This window comes from Sarcophilus harrisii, chromosome 1 (assembly GCF_902635505.1).
Source record: "Sarcophilus harrisii chromosome 1, mSarHar1.11, whole genome shotgun sequence".
NCBI lineage: Eukaryota > Metazoa > Chordata > Mammalia > Dasyuromorphia > Dasyuridae > Sarcophilus > Sarcophilus harrisii.
This window is the reverse complement of record NC_045426.1, coordinates 499,874,650-499,900,623: the sequence shown is the minus strand read 5'-3', so window position 1 is coordinate 499,900,623 and position 25,974 is coordinate 499,874,650. Positions and strand designations below refer to the sequence as shown.

Here is a 25,974-nt window from a genome sequence, read left to right as displayed (position 1 = left end):
ATGTAAAACAACCACTGCAGATATCCTTAAACAACCTCCACTAAAAGTCAATCTAGGAAAGGACATTCTGATTTTTAAGTGTGCCAATATTTTAGATAGCCTTAAGTGATTTCTGAAGGGCATGGCTTGCCCTTTTGAGGGGGAAAAAGACACTAAGCAAAAAAGGACAACAGATCTTTAGGTACAGATATTTCTTTGTCATTTAGTATTATCATCTTCAAGGTGATCAGTGCTTAAAACCTTTAGACCTTAAGTCAATCAAGTAATCCAAATTTAGCCATTGGCTAATACAGACCATTTACCTAGAACACTTTCTTGGTTTGGTTTCCCCTGGGAAAATAAAATCCCACCAGATAAAAACATAAAATCCCATCTTTTAGAATAAATTTTTTCTGGTCCCTGTTAGTAATAATTTACTCCCTCTAAACTTACTTCCATTTTATTCTATGTATATTTCTTTTCAACATGGTTCTCTGCATGTTGTCTTCTGCATTAGACTGGGAGCTCCTTAAGAGCAGGGACTATTTTTTGGGGGGTCATCCTTTGTATCCTCAGTTCTTGGGACAGTGTCTGGCACATAGGAGGTGTTTAATAAATGGTTCTTGATTTGAAGTGGGTTAAAAGCTGTTTTTTTAAGTTAAAGAGAAATGATAAATAAAATCCTTTGCATGTAAATCTCAGAAGTTGGAATAAAGAGATGACTGGTTGGCTCAAAATTAAAGAAGCCTGTGAATGTTTTAGAATTTCCTGGTTTTGGATGATGACAGGGGTTTGAATTCTAACCACATGAATTTTTCTTTTTTAATATGCTGAAGTTTAGATGTCTCCACACCCACCAAACTGCTTCTTTATATGATGTCTATTGGTGTTCTTCCTTTCACAGGAATTAAGGAAGCTGTGACAGTTTCCCGTTATAACTTCAAGTGATTATAAATGGATCTCAAATTAATGGCATACTATCCTGGTGTAGCTGGGGTGTAGGTGTTGGGAGTCTACTTATGTTGTCAATGGTTGATCTACTTCTTAAGAGGACTACATGTCTCTTGAGAGGATTTTTCGGTGTGTTGCTTTTTAAGGCCTTGAAGGGATCTGTTCAAAAAGATCACACTCAGAAGTAAAACATGAAGTAATCTTTTAATTCATTTTCTCTTGTAGTGAGCTCATTAAACTCTGTTGGTCTCCCTTGTTGATTTATTGTAAAAGGCTCTTTTTCCTGCCTTCAATTTCTTCTATGACCAATTGTGCCCACCAATGCAAGACTTATATTCCCCCAACAAATTTTCTTGATGACTTCCCTAGTTTAAAAAATTAAGTGACATCTCCTTTCCTATAGGATAAAGCAAGACTTCTTGTCATGGCATTCAAGGTCTACTACAGTATTGCTCTTCCCAATCTTATCTTCAACCATTCCCACAAAAATTTTCTGCCTTATCCATGGCAATTTTTTTACACTATCTTCTGAATACTTTATGTATTCTTGTTTTTAAATGTCACCTATTCTTCCCAGATATTCAAACCCTACTCATCCTTCAAGGCTTAATTCAGTTTTATCCACATTTACTGACCACTCTAGCGAACAATATATCTCCACCCAAATTATTGTACCATTTTTATTGCATACTTTCATTTGACTCTTGTACTGTCAAAAGTTGTGAGATAGATAGATAAATGATAGACAGAAAGATAATAGACACACAAACATACATGTATGTATCTTAATCTCTTGGTAAGATTGCAAATTTGAGGACAATCTCTGGATTGTTAAGTTTATTTCTGTCCTTCATAAAGTCTTGAATATGGTATATCCTAGAGCTATTCAGTTGAAAGAGGGAAAGGAGATGATTATCTTGGAACCCATAATTTAGAAGCTCTTCAGACTATATGCTGAACAGAATCTCAGGAAAATTGGATGGGGGAGGGTAAACCCAAAGAAAGAGCATGTAGTCTGCCAACTGGACCTACTTTTTAAAGGTTTGTATACCATAAATTAATTCACCAGTGAGTAGGATTTCCCCTCCCCAGTTCCAAATATGCTTGTTAAGAATTTCTTAGTATGTGTTTTTTGATAAATGATTGCCTTTGGCATTCATTTCACCTACTTTTATTTTTAATAGAACTTCAGGGATGCCCCAAACCCCAATTAGAGTTATCACTCTAACTACCAGTACTTGATCTGATCAGCTAATGTTTTATAAAGCAAGGTGCTTCTGTCTTATATTATGGAAAATTCTTTATTTTTAACTTTCATTTGGATAATTTTGCCCCAGATCACTCAAGGACAAATTCAGTGCCTTAATATTCCAGAAGGTGTTCCTAGGACATACTAAATATGTATTGATGCCTAGAACATAAGGATTGTAACTTCCTTTTTTTTTTTTTTTGTATGTTCTTTTCCTCTTACAATGACTTAAGAATGTACTTTATACTAAATGAATTAACTGATTTTGGAGAAGTCATATAGTGTAGATAGGGGCCATACTGTTTATGAGAAAATTTTAGCAGGGACAAGAAGTAGTTAGTACAGACAATAAGTATCTTTAAGGATATAAGGAAGAAAGCAGAATTTTTGCTCACAGGCAGTATTATCAGTGGATAACAGTAAATCTTGGATTTAAAAAAGTCTGGCAGATTCATTGAACCATTACAGTGACAATGAGTTTTCACATACCCTTTCACTGACTGAAGTACAGAAATACAAGTACAATTTGATTTAGGATCCTGGAAATCACCTGAATATAAGGAAATATAATTATTGGCAGCTTTCCAACTTCTTTTTTCCTTTGTAATATTGGTATTTCTGAAGACAACTAGGTTTTGTTCTTTCTCAAGATGCTAAATGAAGTTTGAGTATAAAAACATAAAGGATTTCTAAAACACTGAAAGTAAAGGAGCAGGAGTCAAAATATTCTAGAGAATTAAGGGATTGCATATTCTTTCATTATGCCAACCAAGTTCCTAGAGTATATTCCGTAGTGATAATAAACATGCAAAATTTTGAGGATGGAGATTATATCTTGAGGAAATGAGAATTTGGGGAAAATGGGTCCTAGATTACTTAATAAGCATCAAGTTTGATCTTTATCATCTTTAACTCTAGAGATCTGCTGACTTCTGGAGGTTTTTAAGAGTCACACTCTAATTAGCATTAGTGATAGATGAGTTTCTAGTACAGATAATGAAGGTATTTTTAGTAACTCTTTATGCTTGATCCCAGTGGATGAATAAGCTGTTCGCTGAATGTATATTAAAAGTTCAGGAGTTACATTTGGTATTCAAGGATATCATTTAAGTACGATTTAAATGTAATTTTTAAATGTTGCTATTTTATCTTAAAGATAATATTCTTCCCAAAGTAGTTTAGTTTATGCCCCAAGTATATCTTTCTTATATGCCTGGGTCTTCTATAATTTCCAAGTCTTATTCCATTTTTTGACATCTGCTTTGCTCAACAGTGTAAAGCATTTGTTTTATTGTGTTAATACCAGCAGAAGATATGGTTCAGTAATGATTAGTTTCTGTTGGTTTGGGCAATTCAAGCTCAAATATGCAACTTTTGAGAGTACAGATAGAGACACAAATGGTGGCAAGACCTTTCTGTTGACTTGTAATAAATGAGCTAGCCACCCATGCCATTGTGAGAAAGGTCTTATAATCTGAGGTCCTCAGAAAAAGAACCATTATTACTACTAGCAATGAGCATGTGTATATACATACAGACAAAATGTTTGTGTATGTTATATAGGAATATATGTGTAAATTATATATATATATATATGGAAAATATATACATATAAAATAAATGCACATATATGTGTATATGTCTGACATAGGGGATACATATACATGTATAAATGCACACATATGTGTATATGTCTGTGACACCGGGAATAAAGAGTTGGCCCTAGAGTCAGAAAACCTGAGTTCAAGGTCTGATTCTTCACACCTACTGGCTGTGGAATCCTTAGCAGTCACCTGATTTTTCAGTACTCTGGGTAACTCTCTAAGACTATAAATTGCAGAATAGATGCCAATCAGTCAGTTTATTTAGTACCTACTATGTGCCAGCTCAGCTAGGAATACAAAGAAAGGCAGAAGTCTCACAATGTCCTTGAGGAGCTCACAATGTGAGGGGGAAACAACATGCAAACAAATATGTATTAACAAGCTGGAAGTAGATTTAAGAGGGATTGAGGAAGTAAGATTATAAAGTTCAAGATGCAAGGAAAATTGGAAGGTAGAGATAAAGAAGGGGTTATTTCAAGATGGTATGTGAAAATACCCAGAGTTGAAGTGTCTCATTGGAGGAATCCTAAGGAGGTGAGTATTTCTGGATCAAATTATGTGGGGGATAAAATGTAAGAAGATTGATAAAGAAAAGGGGGAGGAAGCAGGTAATGAAGGGCTTTAAAAGCCAAAAGATTTTATATCTGATCCAGAAGATAATAAGGAGCCACTGGAGTTTATTCAGTAGGGATGTGACAAGTTTCGACCTTTATTTGGGGAAATCAGTTTGGCAGTTGAATGCTAGATGGCCTGAACTGGAGAAAGACTATTTCAGTTGTCCAGGTTTGAGGTGGTGAGAGACTATACCATAGAGAGGGCAGTACCAAAGAAGAAAAGTGAGATATTTGGAAAATGTTACAAAGGTAAAATTGACAGCCATTGATTGGCAATGAATTGGAAATAGAGTAATCGAAAAATAGTGAAAATTGAGCTATGAAACCTAGATTATGACCCAAGGGATCTGGGAGAATGGTAGTACCCTCAACAATAGTAGGAAACTTTGGAAAGGAAAAGGATTTGCATTGGTAGAGCAAGCCTATTCACTAGGAATTGAAGTAGCTCATGGAGTGCTGGGCCTGGAATCAAGAAGGCCTAATTTCAAATCCAACTTCACATACTTACTGGCTGTGTGACCCTGGTCAAGTCACTTAACTCCTATTTGCCTCAGTTTCCTCATCTTTTAATAGCTCTTTCCTCTCAAGATTGTTCTGAGGATAAAAAGCCCTTAACATAGTGCCTAACACATAGTAAGCACTATATAAATATATTGTAAGAATTTCCTGTAACAATGAAATGAAAGGTCTGGTTCCAAAAAATTAAATATTCTCTAGAATGGTTCTAGTATTTAAAGCTTTTGTTTTTCTACACGTGTAAAAATGGAATACAAATGTATGTGATTAATTCTATATAGTTGATTTAATTGTCTTGCGTTAATTAGTGAGAGGCAGCGAGGTGGTCCAGTGGATCAGTGTTGGGAGTTAGGAAGACTATTTTTCCTGAGTTCAAATCTGGTCTCAGACATTTACTAGCTGTGGAATCCTGGGCAAGTCATTTAACCGTTTGCCTCAGTTTCTTCATCTGGAAAATGAGCTAGAGAAGGAAATGGCAAATCACTCCAGTATTTCTTTCAAGAAAACCCCAAACAGGGCCATGAAGAGTCAGATGCATCTTAAACAACTGAACAATAAAATTTTGTGAAGGAAATTAAGTAGTTAATGAAAATATTTGGGAAGGTGTATATATACATCTGGTTTGATTGCTGTTCTATATGGGTAATAGTTTGTTTCTCAGGACCTAACCTAACCAGAGTTTCTTAAATTTTTTCAACTCATGACCTCTTTTTGTCTGAGAAATTTTTGTGACCCTGAGTATATAGGTATATAAAATAAGTATATAAATCCAATATTTACTGATAATAAATCATAATTTCACAACCTCCACATTCAGTTACAAGATCCCATATGGGGTAATGACCCACAGTTTAAGAAGGTTTGATCTATGCAATGATCTACAAAATAATTGTAGATCTCATTAATTGCATTTAGGGAAGTAATAAAGTACAACTAGTACTAATTAATCAACTAATATTTATTAGGGTACCTACTGTATGCTAGCTAGTATACTAAATGACTGGTGGAGAAGGAAACATTGGATTTGGAATCAAAAGAGCTGGGGCCACCATTAAATTGTTTTATCTTGGACAATTCACTTGGAATTCTCTAGATCTAATATTTCTCATATGTAAAATGATAGAATTGTACTTGATTTATAAGGCCAAAAGACCTTTGAAGCTCTTCAGGTAGGTCTTATAAAAAAGACTTCGCATATAATCTTTTGGGGGAAGAGTGTTGACAGTTAAGTGATGAAAGATTCATGGTTTTGACATAGTCTAGTAGCAAGAGTCACCAGCCAGAAGAATTGAGTTGTGGGTAGCTAGATGGTATGATGGGGAGAGTACTAACAGTGGAGTCAGAAAGACCTAAGTTCAAATCCACTCAGACACTTATTAGCTATAAGACCCTGGGCAAGTCACTTTACCCTTATTGCCTCCAGGAAAAAAAAAAAAAAAGAACCGAGTTGTACCCTAATTCTGACCTAACTCATACTTGTCTACACTGTTTCAATTTCCTCATCACTAAAATGAAGATAGTAAGATTTAATTTTTGAAATTAAGGTTGGTAAAGAATAAAATGAAGTAATAGACTTGAAATCCCCTTTAGAAAAGATTTGAAGGATTCTATAAAACAACTCACTTTTCATCCCAATGGTGGGAGGGTTGTGGAATAAATGAATTGGTGCCTCCTATCACTGAGTATTCTACAAGACTGAAAGAAACAACCAAGAGAGGGTAGAGTAATTCAGAGAATGTACATAATGTAAAAGCAGCAAGGAAATGTTAATAACATAGCTACCCTCGGTCTCTATCAAAAAGTTTCTCATATTCTTCTAAACAGATCCCAAACTATGCATTAAAAGATTGTAATGTTATATGTAACTTGCTTTATGCCTTCATATTTTTATTATATTCCTTCCCTTCTCTCCACCCACATGGCCATTACCCTATTAAAGCCTTTATAACGTCTCACTTGAACCATTGAAATAGCTTCCTATTTGGAAGCTATGTGGAAGTCCCACATGAGTCTATCCTGCACACCACTACCAAAGTGATTTTCTAAAGCTCATATCTGATCATGTCACTCCACCACTCAATATTTCTAGTGAGTACCTATCTGGGTTTATATATAAACTGCCCTGGCAGTTAAAGTCCTTCAGAGTCTGGACCTAATCTCCATTTCCAGCCTAATTACCCATTATTGCCCATCATTCTACAATTCAAATTTTAATTTTTTTGTTTCTCATACATAGCATTCCATTTCTTATCACTATACCTCTGCTGATTGTCTCTCATTGGTATAATACACTCATGGCCTCTTCATGGCCACCTCCTAAAATTTCTAATTTTCTTTGAGTCTCAGCCCAAGGACTTCACCTCTATGAAGTCCTTCCTAATCCCTACCTCCAATTACTAATGCCTTCTTTTCCAAAATCACAATACATCTATTGTCCAATCAAAACAAAAATGAAATAATACCATTTGATACTAAGAAATAAAGTGATGGATCAGTAGAATAGATTGGGCACACATGACAACAATAATCAAGGCCTATAATAATCTAGTATTTGATAAACCCCTAACTCTAGCTTCTGTTATAAGAATTCACTATTTGACAAAAATTTCTGGGAAAACTGGAAAATAATGTGTCAGAAACTTGATATAGATCTACATCTCATGTCCCATACCAAAACAAAGTCAAAATGGGTACATGATTTGAGCATAAAGGATGATACCATAAACAAAGTAGGAGAGCAAGGCATAATTTACCTATAAGATGTTTGGAGAAGGGAGGAATTTATGACCAAAGAAAAACTAGAGAACCTTATGAAAGATAAAATGGACAACTTTGATTATATTAAATTAAATAGATTTTGATTATATTAAATTAAAAAATCCAACAGAAACAACATTAAAAGGGAAATACAAATACGGGGGAAAATCTTTACAGCCAGTGTTTCTGATAAAGTCTCATTTCTAAAATATAAAAAGAACTGTACCAAATTTATAAGAATACAAGACATTCCCAAATTGACAAATGGTCAAAGGATATGAACAGACAATTTTCAGGTGACAAAATTAAAGTCATCTATAGTTACATGAAAAAATGCTCTTTGCCATTCTTGATTAAAGAAATGAAAATTAAAACAATTCCGAGGTACCACCTCACACCTGTCAGATTGGCTAAGATGATAGGAAAAGATAATGATAAATGTTGGAGGAGATGTGGGAAAACTGGAATATTAATGCAGTGTTGAAGGAGTTGTAAAATGATCCAGCTATTCTAGAGAACAATTTAGAACTATGCCCAAAGGGCTATAAAACTGTCTTTTGACCCAGCAGAGTCTGTATCCCTAGGAATTCATAAAGGAAGGGAAAAGACCCATATGTGCAAAAATGTTTGTAGTAGCTCATTTTGTGGTAGCAAAGAATTAGAAAATGAGTAAATGCACATCAATTGTGGAATAGCTGAATACACAAGTACACAATAACAGCAAGAATGTGCAACGATCAACTATGAAAGTCTTGGTTCTTCTCAGTAGCTCAGTGATCCAAGAAATCCCAATAGATTTTGGACACAAAATGCCATCTGCATCCAGAAAAAAAAAAAAAAAAAACTAAGGAGAATAAATATAAATCAACACATGCTATGTTCACTTCTTTTTTCTGTTTTTGTTTTTAATATCTCCTATGGTTTTTCCCTTTTGCTCTGATTTTTCTCTCCCAACATGATTCATAAAGCAATGTGTATTAAAAATTAATTAATTTTTAAAAAACAATCAAATACTACACTTGTTTAGCAAATCACAAACGAATAGACATCCCCTCAATTTCCAATTCTTTGCCACCACAAAAGAGCTGCTAATAATATTTTGTACATGTAGGCCCTTCCCCTTTTATCTCTTTGGAATATAGACTTCGTAGTGATTTTGCTGGATCAAAGAATATGCTCAGAATATGTTTCCTTTGAGCATTAATTCCCATTTTTCTCCACAATTGTTGGTCAAACTTACAACTCCATCAATGTAATGCAGACAATTCTAGTGACTGCTGCAATTCTGGGAATTCTGGTTGTTATATATGACTGCTGCAATTCTGGGAATTCTGGTTGTTATATATGAATCTTTTTAATTTCACAGGGTCAGTATCTGATGAAAGTAGGAGTGGAGAAAACAGAAATTCTCCTTTTCACCAATGCCAAGCAATTCCCTCTCAGGAAGTTTGCTAGACTGCTTTCTCCTTTAGGTTGTCTTACCACTTGAATGATAGGTTCTAAACCAACTTGTTTTTTATCCATCCTACAGAGCATGGCTGAGTATCTTCAGTAACTCCCAACATACTTCATGTGTAGTGTCATATTATTTAATCCAATGACTTTCATTCCTTTCAACTTTATTAAGGGGCTTTAAGGTATTTGCTTTAATTTGGATTTATTGACAAATGATTCCATCAATCCCCATTCATATATGGTCTATCTGACTCAATTTTTAGATTAAACATAGAGGACATTTTTGAATAGAATGTTCATGATTAATTTTTAAATAATAACCAGAAGGTTCAAGTTTCCTTTTTCATAATGTAAGGGAGTTCATGTATATAATATGAGGTCCCTTCCAATTCTAATACAGAATTTAGGACTTCATGATAATTTTTATTGATGAATTAAATTCTGATGTACCAAATAATAGCAGAAAGCATTTTTTCCAACCATTGCTTTTTTAAAAAATCTGCTAGACCCAGTTCACTTTTTTGCCTTAGAAACATGAACATAGTAAACCTCATCTTATTCCTTAGTGATTGAGAATCTTGATGCCTATTGGTTATTTTGAGAATGGATTCTCACTGTATGCCATTTTAAATGAAGCTATAGGGGTTTGGACTGAATTATGTACACTCACCTTGGAAGTGGTTTTGAAAATTTATTTTAAATTATTCTTACATCATCTTGTGTGTTTATCAGTTTGCATTTTCACCTTAAATTGCAAGAGACAAAAATAACAAATCTAGTTATCTGAACGTTCAGGTCATTTGGGTTCCTTTTAATCAAAGCTTGACTATAAATGAAATGAAAAAAAACCTACTAAACAACATTTATTTATTCTTTGATCACACTAGAAATACAGGAAATGTAATACAGAAAATGCTGGCCTTGTGCCCAGCACTATCTTATAGTGTGCTTATGTTTGAGATGTCTCTAAATGTTAAGAAAAATGAGTAATTTCATTTATTTTTGTCTGAGAAGAAAAAGATCTTTACAAGGTCAAGGGTAGTGCTGATTTTCAAACTCCCTTTATTTAATAAGTTCACCAGTAAGTAACGATAATGCAATATGCACAAATAAATTTCTTTCATTTAAGACTTAGTTTTTTTCCTACCACTGACCTTGTTCTTCTAAGCTCTTTTTTCCATTCACAACCCCTTTTCACCTAAGAAATTTTTAGATGATCCCAGGTATATAGGTAATCAAATCAAACAGTTACAAATAATAAATCATAATTTCATAATTCCCACATTCAGTTATGATACCCCCAGATGGGGTTGCAACCCACAGTTTAAGAAATTGGGATCTAGACATTAGCCACTCCTATTAAAAAGCAAAATAGCCAGAATCCCATGGGAAAGTTTAACTCAACTCGTTTCCATTCAATTCTACAAACTCTTACTAAGAGATTATAGAGTGTGACACTGTGCCACAGGATTAGAAGCTGTAGGCCCTCACAAGTTTGGTATCAGATCTCAGTGTCTGCTGCTGGATGCCCCTTAACTAGTATAGGAGACTTCATTCAATCAATCATACAGTAGCAGCTACAAAATTATCCATGAAATCTCTTAAGACATCATCATTGCTCAGTCTCACTCTCATTAGGCTAAGAACCCCGGGGGAATTTGCCTCCATGGGAACAAGTGTCTAAAATTGTAAAAACAACTTGTAGGTTACAAAAGAATATCAAGTCATTTATTTGATTCATGATAGTTATTTATCTTAACAGTACGAAGTTTAGCTCATGGGTTTATGTGACAAAGTGTGGAAAAGTTACTGAGTTCCTCTTTCTTGAGAATTGAGAAAATAAATCATAATTCTATACTATGATAGAGAAACACTTTGCATTTAAGTGCATGGGTGGGTCTTGGGGAAGGAGATTTCTGGACTTGAAACTGGAGAATCTGAGTTAAATTTCTCTTCCAGGCTCTGAGAAGCTGTGTCATCATGGCCACGTCACTTAACTTAGTTGGCCATCAGTTTTTTCATGTGTATAATGTATTATACAGTGGACTAGAATTCAGAACTTCTTAAACTTTTTGCTCTCAGGACCCCTTTATATTAAAAAATTGATTTAGGATCTTCCTTTTCCTCTTCCCCCCAACTTTTATTTATATATCTTTCAACATTTTCTCTATTGGAAACTAAAATGTCTTAGTGTTGATCTGATGACCTCACTGTGTTCCTGGGCAACACTGAGAAGTACAAGACTAAACAAACCTCTAAGGTTCCTTGGAATTCTAAATATATGATTCTATGCTAAGTTATGAATTTTGTAGGTTGTTTCAAGGGGTGATTTGTTCAGGTAACAATTCCCAGGAGATTGTGTTCACCCCTCATATGGACCTTGAGTGAAACCCTGGAAAGAGTGAGATATTTGGAAGCTGAATAATTCTTCAGTCTCTGGCACTATGTGAAAGTCTATGTCTTACTGTGCTCAGAAATACTGATATTCAAATTGCTTTCTGTCTTGGGGAAGAGGAGAGAGAAGGTAAAACATTTGTAACACAAGATTTTGCAAAGGTGAATCTTGAAAACTATCTTTGCACATAGTTGGAAAAATAAAATATCATTAAAAATTTTTTAATGAAAAAATTAAGAAATGCCAATATTTTAGGAACTGTGATTAATGAGCTCTTACAGATGTTACAGATCTGAATGGCCTACTTTTAGGTCCCCAGTAGATTCTATTTGGGAAAGAAGAATATTTAGGGAGAACCCAATAAACCCAGAGATCAAATGTGAGAGTAGTGAATTAGAGGTGGACAAGTAATTGTGAGCCCATTCAAATGTCCTTGTGACATCTATCTATACTCTATATTGAGGTCCTGTGATAATGGATGCATATTCAGATATCCAAGGGAACTTGAATTTTTTGACGGCCTCTCTCAGATGGTCAATTTTTAGAACTCTCAAGAACAAATGAGAGAGAATCGCAAAAGAGAACCTACAGCCAATTAATTAATCAATCCCTAGGCACTCATTAAGTACTTGATATGTGCCAGACACTGTTCTAGTCATGCACCATTCCCTGCATTCTTACCTAAGTAATTTGTTTTCTTATAATCTCACATATTACATATTTTTGACTAGTTTGCCATTCATACACCACTATTGGTTGATGTGTTCGCCTTACTTAAATGTTCTTCCTTTTCTAATTAAAGGTCAAAGTGTATCAGAATCTCAGCATGGAAAGGGATCTCAGAGGATCAGTTAATCAAATTTGTAGCCAAACAAATCCTTTATGCAACATTCTCCATTGCTAGAAGTTTATTCTTGGCCAGCTAAGCTTTTAGAGACTAATATTTTCCTCAAACATTTTCATCATCTTTTGGATATCTATAATTCTTTGGAAATTTCTGCTTATCTCAAGCTGAAATTTGTTTCTCTTCAACTTCTCTTCATTTACTCTTCTAGTGCCAAGAATAATGAATATATTTCCTCTTCTATAGCCTTTGAACTACTAGAAAACATAACATACTAAACAACCCCAACCCTTTTCAAAATCTTTTCTACAGGCTAAACATCTAGGGTTCTTTAATTATCTACATGTGAAATGGTCTTGATATCTTTTAACATTCTGTTTAGTGTCTTCTGGTTATATTCCAATTTATCAATATCCTCCCTAAAATATGTAACCCAGAACTAACTTCAGTACTCCAGATATAATATTAACAGGACAGAGTCTTTGGTTTGAAGATAATGTCTCGCTATATAGCTTAAAATTTTATTGTATTTTATTTACTGCATCAATATGATGACTATTATTGGGCTTTCAGTAAACTAAAACTCAGACTTCTTTAGGAGTCATTCATTCATCATTGTTGTTGAATCATTTTTTAGTCATGTCCAACTCTTCCTGATCCCATTTGGGATTTTCTTGACAAAGATCTTGGAGTGGTTTGCCATTTCCTTCTCCAGCTTATTTTACAGCTTAGAAAATGACTTTCCCAGAATTAATAACACAGCTGGTAAGTGTTTGGGGCCAAATTTGAACTCAGGTCTTCCAAAAACTTATTAAATTTCATTGATCCACCCCATCATTCTGTACTATTGATAACCATTTGGCTAGTTACTCTGGGATCTTTCTTGTTCAACTGGAGTCATCCATAAATTTAAGAAGCATGCCATCATACCCTTACTTAAGATTGCTGATGAAAATGATTTAAGTAATAGAGAACCAGGAATAGATCCCTGAGCCATTCCACTGGAAAATGCCTTCCCAGTTGGCCGCGATCACTAATGGTACTCTTAGATGCAATTATTTAGCAAATTCCAAATGTACGTAATTGTGCTGCAATATAGAACATATTTCCATATTGTGCACAAGGATAGCAAATTAAATTATGCTTACAGAACTCCTTATCTATCACTTTAATAACCCTCCCAAGAACTAAATGAAATTAGTCTGGCTTGACATATTCCTAATAAAATCATGCTGGCCCTTACTCATTACTGCTTTCATTTTAAAAAACTCACAAACCATCCTTTTAATAATTAATTCTACAATTTTATATGTAGTTGAAGTTAAGCCCATCTACATCTCCTGTTTTCTGTGTTCTTTCCAAGTTTATCAAGAATGTTCAGTGCTTTCAATATTCTAGTTTATCTGAGTCAGGTAGCTTGATCTTATTGAGGGCTAATGAGTACTCTCTTGCTATCTTCTCACTTAGCTTAGCCTCATTATCTATTTATGTTGTATCTTAACTGTTTCAAAACTAATTCTCTCAATCACATAAAATAGAGGCAAAATATAAGTTGAGAAGTTCCATTTTCATGTACATTATCATTGCCCTATATACCCAGTTTTTCTTTGATTATTTCCTGTAAAGCTGCCCTCCCCCCAGCCCTTTCACCTAAGCACTCATCTGATATCTTAGTCCATTCTGAGTTTATACATTTTTTGCCCCAGCCCCAATCATTAATATTATAAGCCAGTAATTCTTAATGTCCTGAAATATTATAAACAATATGTGTCCCATTATTATTCTCTTATCTCAAATAATTTTCTCATTTAAAAATCCATTAAGTGCTAAATAGGATCATTATTCAGCTTTGCTTTAGGGAAACTACAGTCTTAACCATATCCTTTAATGTTCCATGGTGTTTTGTATAATATATATATATAATATATATATATATTATATATATATATATATAAATACTCATGAACAGAAGAAGCAAACCAACTCAGAGGCATAGGTACTGATGATTAAGTACTGATGTACTGATGATTAAGTGTAGCCCAATCATACCGCTCTAAATATATACTCCATATATATAATGTTATATTTTGGTCTCCAGTTTTTTCCTTATATCCATTACACATTCAAGGAATGTAATCTTGTTCTTCATTGAAAGGGGGCTATCTCTGGATGAGATAAACTGGTATGCCTTATGTAGGAGAAAATTGGTATTCTTTGGAGTTTGTAGAAACCAGGGCTCAACTCTCAATTTTGACACTTACTGTCTGACTTCAAGTGGGTCATTGAACCTCTCTAATACTAAAACTTTAAAGCAGTAGCTGCTTTTGCTGGTGTTGTGGTCATTAGCTGGTGTAATCTTTTCTCATATCTTTATTTATAAAATAAAGAGGCCAGATTATATGAAGTCTAATATCTTAGTTCTAAGGAACATGGTTCCTTTCCCAATGTTTTTTAATTCTGTGGAAGAATTATGGAATCTGCCTTCATTTTGACTATTATCTTATTTCCTACCATGAAGTTTCTACTTAATTTAATTAATTCCCTTGCTGTTTTGATCATATTTTCTGTTCACTCCCACTTTTTTATATTTTCACATGCTGATCCAGGCATCTAGAAAGTTGTCCTGTGATTCATTTATCTTTTGCTTAACTATCCTTCAAGATCTAACCCAAGTTCCATCTCCTACATGAAGCCAACTAGAACTATTTTAGTTCAGAATGTCCCTTCCCTCCCTCCCCCACTTTCTACTGTTAGTCTTGTGAAGCTTAGAAGATAATTACTCTCATAATTTCATATTATGCTAGTTCTAGTGCTATCTCCCACTACTAATTATAAGTACTGTGAAAATGGAGACCATGTCCATATTTCGATATCCCCTATTAATATAGTGTATGATACATTGGTACTAGGTAAACATATTCTAATTTATTTTGTTATTGTGCCTCAAAATGTTCTGCCAAATGGAGTTCACAAGCTAGCTAGCTCCTTGTGTCTTTTGCTTGAAGCTTTGTGAATATTACTATGGTATAATAAAGTCTTTGAGGGAAAAGTACTGAGTTTTTATATCACTGTAATATTTCAATGAAAATCCTACTTCAGATTTGGGCCTGGAAGTGAATTGAATAGCTGTATATGAGAAACAGGTTAGGTTTAGCCTGAAAAGGTTCATCACCAGTGTGAACATGGGATTACACAGTGTTTTGACCACAGCAATATCAAAAAAAACAAAACAAAACATCCAACTAATAATAAAGAGATTGTGAGCTGTATTTGGTGGAAGAAGTACCCATAATGATAAAACCACTGACCCTTAAAATGTATTCACATTCTATCCCAAGGCCAGTGAAAGTTCCACAGAGAAAACAGAGAAGAACTTCATAATGACTGAGTATAAGGCTTTGTATTCTTTTGAAAATAAAATAATTGTTGAAGCCATGATTATCTTTATATTTAGAAATTCATCATTTTTAATACTTAACTGTAAACCATTGATGTCATCCTATTAAGATTCAAGTTTAATTTGCTGTATAATACAGCCCTTAATGAAGGAATGGATTTTGACCTATATTGAACACATCCTTTACAACGAACAACAACAAAAAAAAGAATCACAAAATTACTGAAAGTTATCTATATTCCACTTTGCATTGTGTTTGTTTTTAGGTACAAAAGGACAGTTTACTTGCATTCCAAGCAAGTGAAATAGATGCACTTTTCCCATTTACTTATCAACCAACGTTTGGAAATTTGCTATCTGCATCTTATATAAAGGTATGGATGAAACTGCTTCAAGAGCATTATGCTTTTTTGTTATTAATGATTTGCATTAAAAGATTATTGAAATTCCAAATTACTGCAAAATATTTTCTAGTCTAGATATGACTGGGGATTTTTTTTAATAGCTCATAAAACTAGAGGCTGGCATTATTTGTGCAGTTATTTTTAGAGTGTGTTTGGACTGTTGTGTCTGATTTTATATTCAACAACAGGCCTGTCCAATCATTGAGCATGTTGTTTTATTTCACATGCTCATGAAGTGACAGGGATTTCACTTTTTAAAAATAAACATCTTGAGCAATAAGTAGCTTAGAAATATTTATGGCAAATGATTCATTCTGGAAACATTTTTCTAGCAGTGATGAAGTAATTATTGAGTCCACTACTAAAAAGTCTACATGTTTTCTAAATGAGAAAAAGTCACTCCAACATTCATGTATTGTTATCAAGAATGCAATCTGTGATCCATTTGTGTTCTCATTATTTATTTAATTGTACTTAAATTCTTTCCAATATTTTTCCAATATTTTATTCCATATAATTTTGACTTTGGATTTTTTAATCCTTAATTTTTAGTTTTAGATTTTTTGATGAAAATTTAATAGTTTCTGATAAATATTTGGCATTCATCTGCTTATTTCTTTTTAGAAAAGGCTTACTAAGTGAGTTGTATAATCTCATTTTCTGAGTGTCTTTATGAACAAAATAGTTTAAGACAGAGTTACATGAATTCAGGGCAAGAGGATTTGATGAAATTGTAAAGTACCTTTTATACATAATATTGTGACTTTATAAATGCCCAAACTTTTTGCAGATGTGTTAGTTATCCTATGTAGGGTTGGCTGATGTAACAGGTCTTGAGCATGAGTAAGAAAGTAAATGTTAAATAACTGTAGAGATTATCCTGACTCAGATAATATTGGAGAAACCTTCCAAATGGATGCAGAAGGTTGGAATATATTTTGATATGGCATCTACATATTCTTTATGCCACTTTATTTTTAGAAAGAAAAAAACTTTTCCATGCTTTTCTTCTCTACTTTATGATTCTCCTCATATTTGGGTATATAAAGAAAATAAAGTTCCCTCTATAATACTTTTTAGAAACTTTGAGCTTCAGTGCTCGTTTGTCATTCTTGTTGCTTTTTCTGTTTCTTTCCCCATCTCTGTAATAATAAATTACCAGCTGTTTAGTGGGAGAAAGTCCCCAGTCTCCTCTTCCTGTTCTGTCTTCTCCATTCCCTTCTACTCTACCTCACCTATGTTTCAATCCAACCCTACTCATCCCTTCCATTGTGTCCCTTAGAATTCCTATTTTAATAAACTTTCCTTCATCTTGTTCTTCTTTCTCTCTTATTCTTTCTGTAATATTCTCAGTTTAACTTCTTTACTCAGTTTACTTCTCTTAAGTACATTCATTAAAAAGTTTTCATCCAACCTTAATTATAGTAGCTATAGTACATCTATCCACACGTCATTCTCTAAGTATTCACTACCTGATTTTCTTCTCCACCTTTCCAACTCCTCGTCTTATACTGGGAGTATCTAATAACCAAATTAGATGTTCCCTCAGTCTCCATATCATCTCAATCCTTCACCCTCTTAAATTCTTTTAGTTGCTTCTTTACTCTACTTCAGTTACACATAAGGATGGTTACATATTGGAACTTGCCATTATGAATAAATGTTCCATTTCCCTTATTAGAAACTTGGGCATTATCTAATGTGGACATAACCTCCTATTATTCCACATCTCCATATAGTTCATCCACATAATCTATTCTTTTCCCTCATCAAGTGTTTCAGTCCCTCCACCTCTCAGCATTTTCTTAGGTTGAGATTAAGAAAAAGCCTGAGAGTTTCTGGGTAATTAATGATCATTAATTAGGCTAGCAAATAATCAATAAGCTTATGCTCAACGGTTTTTTAGGTAACCAAAGACGTAGCCATGGAGATTATCAAATGCTTAAATACCCTTGGAAAAATGGGTGCCTCTGATAAGTGGAAGTAAACCCTGATTGGTAAACAATCAAGAAAGGGAGCACACTTTCAAATGAAGGCTGGGTTGAAAGCTTTCTATTCCTTATGCTGAGAACTTGGCTTTATTAAGCTCAGTTGAGCCAGCTATCTGGACCAAAGAATGAAACTCCTCCCAGACCACTCAAGTTGAATAATGATTGTGTGGGATGGGGTAAAGGGCTTCTAAGACAGAGATTCTTAAACTTTTTCCATTTGTGATCTCTTTTCATCCAAGAAATTTTTACAGGACCCCGGGCACATAAGTATATAAAATAGATATACAAATCAAATATTTACTGATGATCATAAAGAAATTTACTTTAAAACAATTCTTTGGTATACATGCAAGTTTACCATTTATTAAAGATTAAAGAAAATTTGCATACTGAGATGAATGTGCTTGTTTATTTTTACATAAATAATTAGATCTTGATGGAATATTTGATACCTGGTACTGTTGCAAAATTTTTCCATAATCTTCCACTTTCAGTTACATGACTCCATTTGGGATGGAGACCCATAGTTTAAGAGCCTTTGTTCCAGTGCATAAGCCCATTGTTTTATGACTAGAATTCACCTATATTAGATTCTATTTACACTTTAATCAGAAATACACTCTTCTAGTTTGATGGGGTCCTGCCCAAGACTGAGGAGAATAGAATGTTCCTGGAGAATTAAACTAATGTCATCATCAGCCCTGTCCTCAGAGACTGACTGACCTACAAGGGCTGGTCCCTGAATGAGGATGTAAAAAGAAAAAAAAAGATAAAAAAAAATCCTGCATCCCAATATTAATAATTGGTCATTAACAAAATAGAAAAATAATAATTTCTCTCTAAGCTCCTTCTCTGGCTTTAGTTTTTACTCTCTCCATCATCAATGCAGTATTTAGCCATATAATATGTTCTGTTCTAGAATTTCATATCCTTTTGTCCTTTTATTACTCTTCTCTTGTCAGACTTCAGCCTTGGACTATTCCTACCATCTAACTCCTCTACCCCTTTTCTTCTGAACAAAGTTGGAAGAAATTTCAGTTACTTTGACTGGATACATTACATATTTGTGTTATACAATCTAATCTGGGCCCCTCACTGAAAGAAGGAAGTTCACTCTTTGATCTTTCTCCTGATGACATGTCATCATTTCCTTGGAACACAAGAAGCTACACTCTTCTAGCAGGTCACCTCCTTGTACATCACTTCCCTGGACCCTGCATTCTCTTTGCCCATTTTGTGGTATCTTTCATTGTACCTCCTGAATATTATTGTAGATGACTGCATACCTCAATGTTGAATGACTGATCTCTTTGAATGATTATGACTCATCTATTAATACAAATCATCAAAATAGAGAGCTCAATTTGGAAAATGTTTGTGGGATTAGCTAATCTTGGCATTAGAATTGCTTTTTGCATCATTGTTTGAGAATAATTTTTATTAGGGTTCGTTAGTGGGATTGTTAATCTAAAAAATGAAAAGGAAAGAAATAAATATCTTAGTTTATCTTCCTCCTTGGGATGATTGCAGTGATAATAAAAATGGTAATTTGATTTCTATATTTATATAATGTATGAATTCTGTTACTATTCACTTGGTTTATAAATAGAACACTGTTTAATCTCCAGAAATTGAGACTTAAGGTGCAATTACATTTTAATGATAATTCCTTTCAGAAATTACTAATTGACTCTATTCTGAATTTCCTCTTTAGCATGCCTTATCCGTGTGCTATATTCTGTACCCACAAATTGATTTAACAATTTTCTTCATTGATTCTAGAGGAGATTGATTCATCACGTGATTTTGGAATAAATAAAAAGCAATGTAGTATAATGGAAAGAACATTACAAGTCTTGACTCTGCCGTGATCTATTTGCATAACCTCAGACTTATCCTCTCTGATGGTTAGGCTTCTTTAGCCAAAAAATGAAGATTTGAACAATAGAATCACTAAGAACCTTTTAATCCCTCAGATTTTAAGAAAATATGATGTGGAAGACATAGTTATAGAGAATAAGTACAGCAAAGAAATATATATTGAAGTTAAAGCATGAGAGTAGCCATAAAAATCTGAGTGTCTCATTGGAAATTTAAGATTAATACACATTTTTAAATTTCATATCCAATATTTTCACAATTATGTGTACAGTAACCTTCAGTACAGAAAAAAATGGACAAATTGGACTTGGGATCCAACAAGAGAGATGGAGCAACCTGGATTGCCTTCAGACAACTGCAGAACTTTTGTTACACCAAATTGCTCCCAGAAACAAAATACAATCTTTTTACTACTTATATTCAAATATGATAACTAAATAATTTCTTTAGCACTTCAAGGAGTACCTGTTATTCAGTCTCCCATTTAGCTACAACTTCTTTCTTCTTGTTTTGTTGAAAGTGAAAATGTCTAGATATGATTTAATTTCTCCAATAGTATGCATTCTTGTTGATTATCGGACAAGGAGCTCACATTTAAAGTACCAATGGCCAAAATAACTATATGAAATGGAACAAAACAATATTTGAAGAACACAAAAATAAGTCTCATGTGAAAAGAAATAGAAAGGTATGTGGTAGGTACAAGTAGGCTGCAACACATAACAATAAAAGAACTTCACAGAAGAACAGGATCAAATGATGTCACAAGGAAATATATAGAAAAAGAAGGTAGACTGGTGCCCTGGCAAAGGTGAGGGTTGACAGATAAACAAATAATAGGGGTCTTTGTGGCACTGGAAGGAAGCAAAAAAGGTCTTTATTATCTTGCATGGACTCCCTGCTTATTAGAGATTATGGAGAAGAGTAACATAGGATGGGTAGGAATTGATAGGTTGATCTACACTACTGAAGAGAGCAACAAAATCAACGAGATCACAAATCCATATCCATAATTTATTCTATTAGTGCTTCATACATGATTATGAGGCATTTAACACAAGAGTCTCTGCAGAATTAAAAATGACCACCTCATATTGGTAGACAAGATTATCTTTTGTTACTGTGGGATTTTCTTTGACAGAGTTATTCTAATAAGTTACTTTAAGATTTCACTTCTCAAATTATTCATTTTTACTTGCTTTATAAATCCTTATTTGATATACCCATTGCTTTATATTTCAAACCAGTTTATAATTCAAGATGATATAGTATGGATAGATATTTAATGCTTATGAAGATGACAATGACCTCAAAGTGGTGATCGTCAAGCAAGATTGGGTACTATTTTTCCCTTCTTTTTAACTGTCCTGTAATACTAGTTGGAACCAAAGAGTTTTTCAGTTTATATTCTCTCTGCAATTGTGGGACTTTTGAAAGAGCTAGGGGAATAAATTTGTATATAGAGAAAGCACAGAGAGAATTAATTCACTGAATATATCAATCTTAAAGTACTTTGGTTCTTGTTCAGTTACATTGCCGTAAGCATGCCGGGCACAAAAAAGGAATAATTGATTGGGCAAATGTACAGAATTATTTTTTTTCAGTGCCTCAAAAGTCATCCTTATTATTATAAACGATAAACTGTCATTGGATTATAATCATTATTCCATCATCAGCTTTTATATTTATAAGAAAACAAACTTCTTCAAATCACTCTAACATTAAGAACTAGTCCTTTTCCAGCAAACCATGTCTAAGAAGCCCAGTTCCAAGGCTTTTATCTCTTGGCTACAGCATCTTCCCCTTATCTTTGCTTATATAAGTGTGTGTGTGTGTGTGTGTGTGTGTGTGTGTGTTAAGAGAGAGAAAGATGTGAATTGTTTCTGGGAAGAAATTGTACAAAGATTGGTGCCTTTTTAATTCTTCTCCCAATATTATCAGACAAGATTTTCAATTGCACAGGCTGCATGATGGAGGAGATAGGGAAAGAAAAGAGATAAGCATTTATATAGTATCTACTATGTGCTATGCTTCCTCATCATTGATTGAGAAAGTTGACAAAAAAGAACTGTTATCTTATCCTCCCTACTCCACTTGTCTAACCTCCTAAGCAGACTTATTAACCATGGCACCTAGTGAGAGAAGACATAGTTAAACTAAGGAAACTCTGCTACTCCACCACTCCTAGAAAATATTGGATGGGGTATCACATGACCCTCAAATGTAGCTGGATGACTAAAGACTGCATGGAATAGAGATGTAACAGTTGGAAGAAGTAGAAACAACATTGAGTAGGAAGGGAAAAAGAAAGAATGACATCATTGGAAGATATCAGCAATTCCTCAGTGTCCAAAACTCTTTATATATGTGTCCTAGACGTATGTTCCCTAAATTTACACCCCTGCCTATATGTATTCCCTACATGTCTAAAATCCATTGATGATCCAAATGGTTCATTATTCCCAATGAAAGTATGTAAATTTGTGGGGAAATAAGCTCAGTGTTTATGTGTGATGAGTGTAAGTTCTATCATTATTATTATTATTATTATTATTATTATTATTATTATTATGACATCACGTTAAAAGCCTTTATTTTGAATAAGTGAATCATTTGACTGACTGGTGAAAATAAACATATTAATGGAAAAATACTTAAAATGTATAGTAGTTTTCTTGGGGTTTACTGGAGTTCTAGTATCTTTCATGATCTTGCACAAGTGTCTTGCTCACATAATTCCATGTATTCCAGAACTTTGCCAACACTGACTCTCATCATGACTATTCTGACCCTATATTAAGTTAGAGCCCAGTTTTCTTGTGAGATGTCAGTTGACTAACCTGATAAACTAATGAAAGCTGAAATTTGCTAATGTGTCTTCTTCTCTATCCAGTCTTACACACACACAAACTATAATGTGCATTTTACTGAGAGATTCCTAGAAAAAAATTCTATGGTTTTAAAGACTTGTGAGAATTCTAAATATAATGGCAAAATGGTAGGGAAACCTGAGTTCAAATGTGAACTCAAGACACTTACTAGCTATGTGACCTCGGGCAAATTACTTAACATTTATTGCTTCAAGTCCCACATCTATAAAAATGGGGATAATAAAAGCATGAACGTACCAAAGTCATTTTGAAAATCAAATGGAAGAATAATTGTAAAGTGCTTAGCACTGTGCCTAACAGAGAAAATACTATGTAAATATTAACTATTATTATTTTTCTTATTAAGGCTTATATATATATATACATATATATTATATATATACTTATATACTTTGGCTTATATACTATTCACATGTTCTTTTTAAAATTGTTGCCTTTGCATCTCTTCTGTCAAATTTTCTTCACTCTCCATATTTTTCTATTCCCAGTTTGTAATCTCTCTCAGAGCTTCCAATTCCCTATTGTATCTTATACTAATGTTCATTTTTTTTTATTGTTCATCAAGTTTTAATTTCTGAGTTAATTGCATTCCTAACTTTTTCTTTCAAAAATTTGACTGTTTTATAAAACCTCTTCTGGAGTTCCTTGATGTTGCTCTATGATCTCTTTTGTTTATGCAGAATTCTCTTTGGATAAGGAAGTCTCTGGTCATTTTCCTTCTTAGTATGTTTAATACTTAGTCAATGTTCTGAATTCATTTTAGATTTTTCTTGACTGTCACCTTCTCTCTTTATAAACTTTTCTGTTTGTCTTTTTACTTGTGAACTACATTTTACTAAGAGTTTTTCCCTTAAATTAAAAAAAATAGTTTTTCTCTTGTATTTCCATTGTACTTTTTTGTATTCCCAGTATTTTGCTACTGGTTTCTCTCCTTACTCTTTGGCTTCACCCTTTTCCACATTACAAAGATCCTGAAGCTGTGTGTCTTTGGCCTTCTCAAGTGAAGATGTAGGGATGTTTTGCCTAGGCCCTCAGGGGAGGAAATAACAAGACTAGGTTCAACTTGCTTGGATGGTAATGTTTCGTCAGGGACAGATACTCTGAGCTACCTGCATCTTTCCTCCCTGATGTCCACCAATTAATTTCCTATTCCTTTAGGTGTAATCAGTATCCTGCCACCTCTTATGGGTTTGGAGGAAGGGAAGTTAAACCTAAGTCACTAATGTGGAGGGACCAACTCTCCAGTCAAACTTTTCACCCCAAGCTTACCAGGTCATTTGTACTCATTGTGCCTAGTTTGAAAAGTGGAATGGAGGATACTGAATGGAGCAATTAATATTTAATTAGCCTGGTGATAATTGTACATATGTGTATATAAATTTGCATATTTATACACATACACACATACATATATATATAACTTCACAAAATATCTTTGTATATAGATACAGATATACACATATACATAAGCATACCTACACATATATACATAAGCTTTGTAAACTGTTTTTGTTGTCTTGTAGATTCAGCTTGAATTATTCTCTATCTAGTACATAATTTACATTGAGGGGGGAGAGGGTTTAGAAGGGTATAAGGAAAATAACTGTTTAACCATCTTGCTGAACAAAATCCTAGTCCTGCATTTTTACTTGCTGGCAGCAATCTTTTGAATGTCCGATCAATATCTTAAGCTTAACATATGCAAAACAATTATCTTCTTTTCTAAATATAATCATCCTCCATGATCCTATATTTCTTTTGGAAATATAACTAAGATAAAGCATTTCTAACAACGAGGAAGCCAAAAAGTTCACAAACTCTATCAGCAAACATTTGCTGTCTTGGTCAACTGGAAATATGACAACCAAAGACAAAAGCAGTGTAGGATATAAACTGATTTTTAAAAATCTTATGAGAAGAAAATAGTGCAAGATTATAGCATTATCTAATCATTAAAAATGAAAAGCAACAGAGGAGAAAATGAGTTTCCTGAAAGCCTGACAAGAGATCCAATTAAGCTAGATCATCCTAAGTACATTTAAAGATGAAATTGAAAAGAGAACAATAGACAAAAATGGGAAATGTCAATATTTTCATTACATACTCTTTGCTTCATCAGTGACGATGGTGGGATCATCCCTTCTGGACTTTGAGCATCATGTTCCCTAATGTGATGTGTAGAAAGGAAAAGTTACTACAGAGAAAACAAGGATGGAATAAATTCCTGGACTGTACCAATCACACACAAAGGAGACATATATGATTGAGGCAAAATGGAGTTGAAGACATTGAGAGAATGATTTTCAATAAATCTGAAAGATGGGAAAGATATACCACTGGGGGGGAAAAAAGGAGTTGTTGAGGCAAATTACCTTTCAAGAAGATGATAACTGATTCATATGCCTACTTTATTGTCTATTGAAGTTCCTTTTGAGAATAATCTACATGTGAATGGAGTACATACTTGATTAAAATATGAGGAAGGACCATTGATGAAACATTATTAATGAAGGAAAGAATTTGTAATAGAAGATAGACTTTCATAAATGCTACATCTTTACAATCACAGTGTTTAATGAAATACAGTAGAGAATCTATTCATTTTTGTTGTTGTTGCCCATCAAAAAATATTTTATTTTTTGGAATAAAACATAGTCTTTAAAGTTTTACTCCAATAAACTGCATATATATATGTTAAGATCACATAAAATTCCTTGACAGATGGAACTATGGAAATAACTTTGTTTAATGGTCCTCTGAATATCAAGCAAACAAAAATAAACAGAGAGATGTATGCTTTCCAAAACCATTCATAAACAGCGAGTCCTGTGCAGTCAAAATAGATAGACTTCTTATAGTTTGTGAGATTTTTCACATAAATACTTATGCTTAAATATTCTTTGTATTAAACCTGGAAAGACTACATGGCTTCCTCAGATTCAGAATTCAAAAGAGATTAGTCTAGTATCCCATATAGGAAAAAACAATTGGAAAAAGTATACATATACTGCCCACATTTTGACATACCGTTGAATGGGCAGCCCAT

General features: G+C 33.7%; 1 protein-coding gene across 10 annotated transcripts in view; it reads left to right on the top strand.

The window, feature by feature from the left end:
- Nucleotides 1-25,974, top strand: part of EPB41L3 (erythrocyte membrane protein band 4.1 like 3) — a 220,782-nt gene that overhangs the window by 180,380 nt on the left and 14,428 nt on the right. For all 10 annotated transcript variants that reach the window (XM_031946598.1, XM_031946599.1, XM_031946607.1 and 7 more), the window contains one exon: nt 16,028-16,135. In XM_031946598.1, coding sequence (XP_031802458.1) covers nt 16,028-16,135 — 108 coding nt within the window. The remainder of the gene's footprint in view (nt 1-16,027; nt 16,136-25,974) is intronic.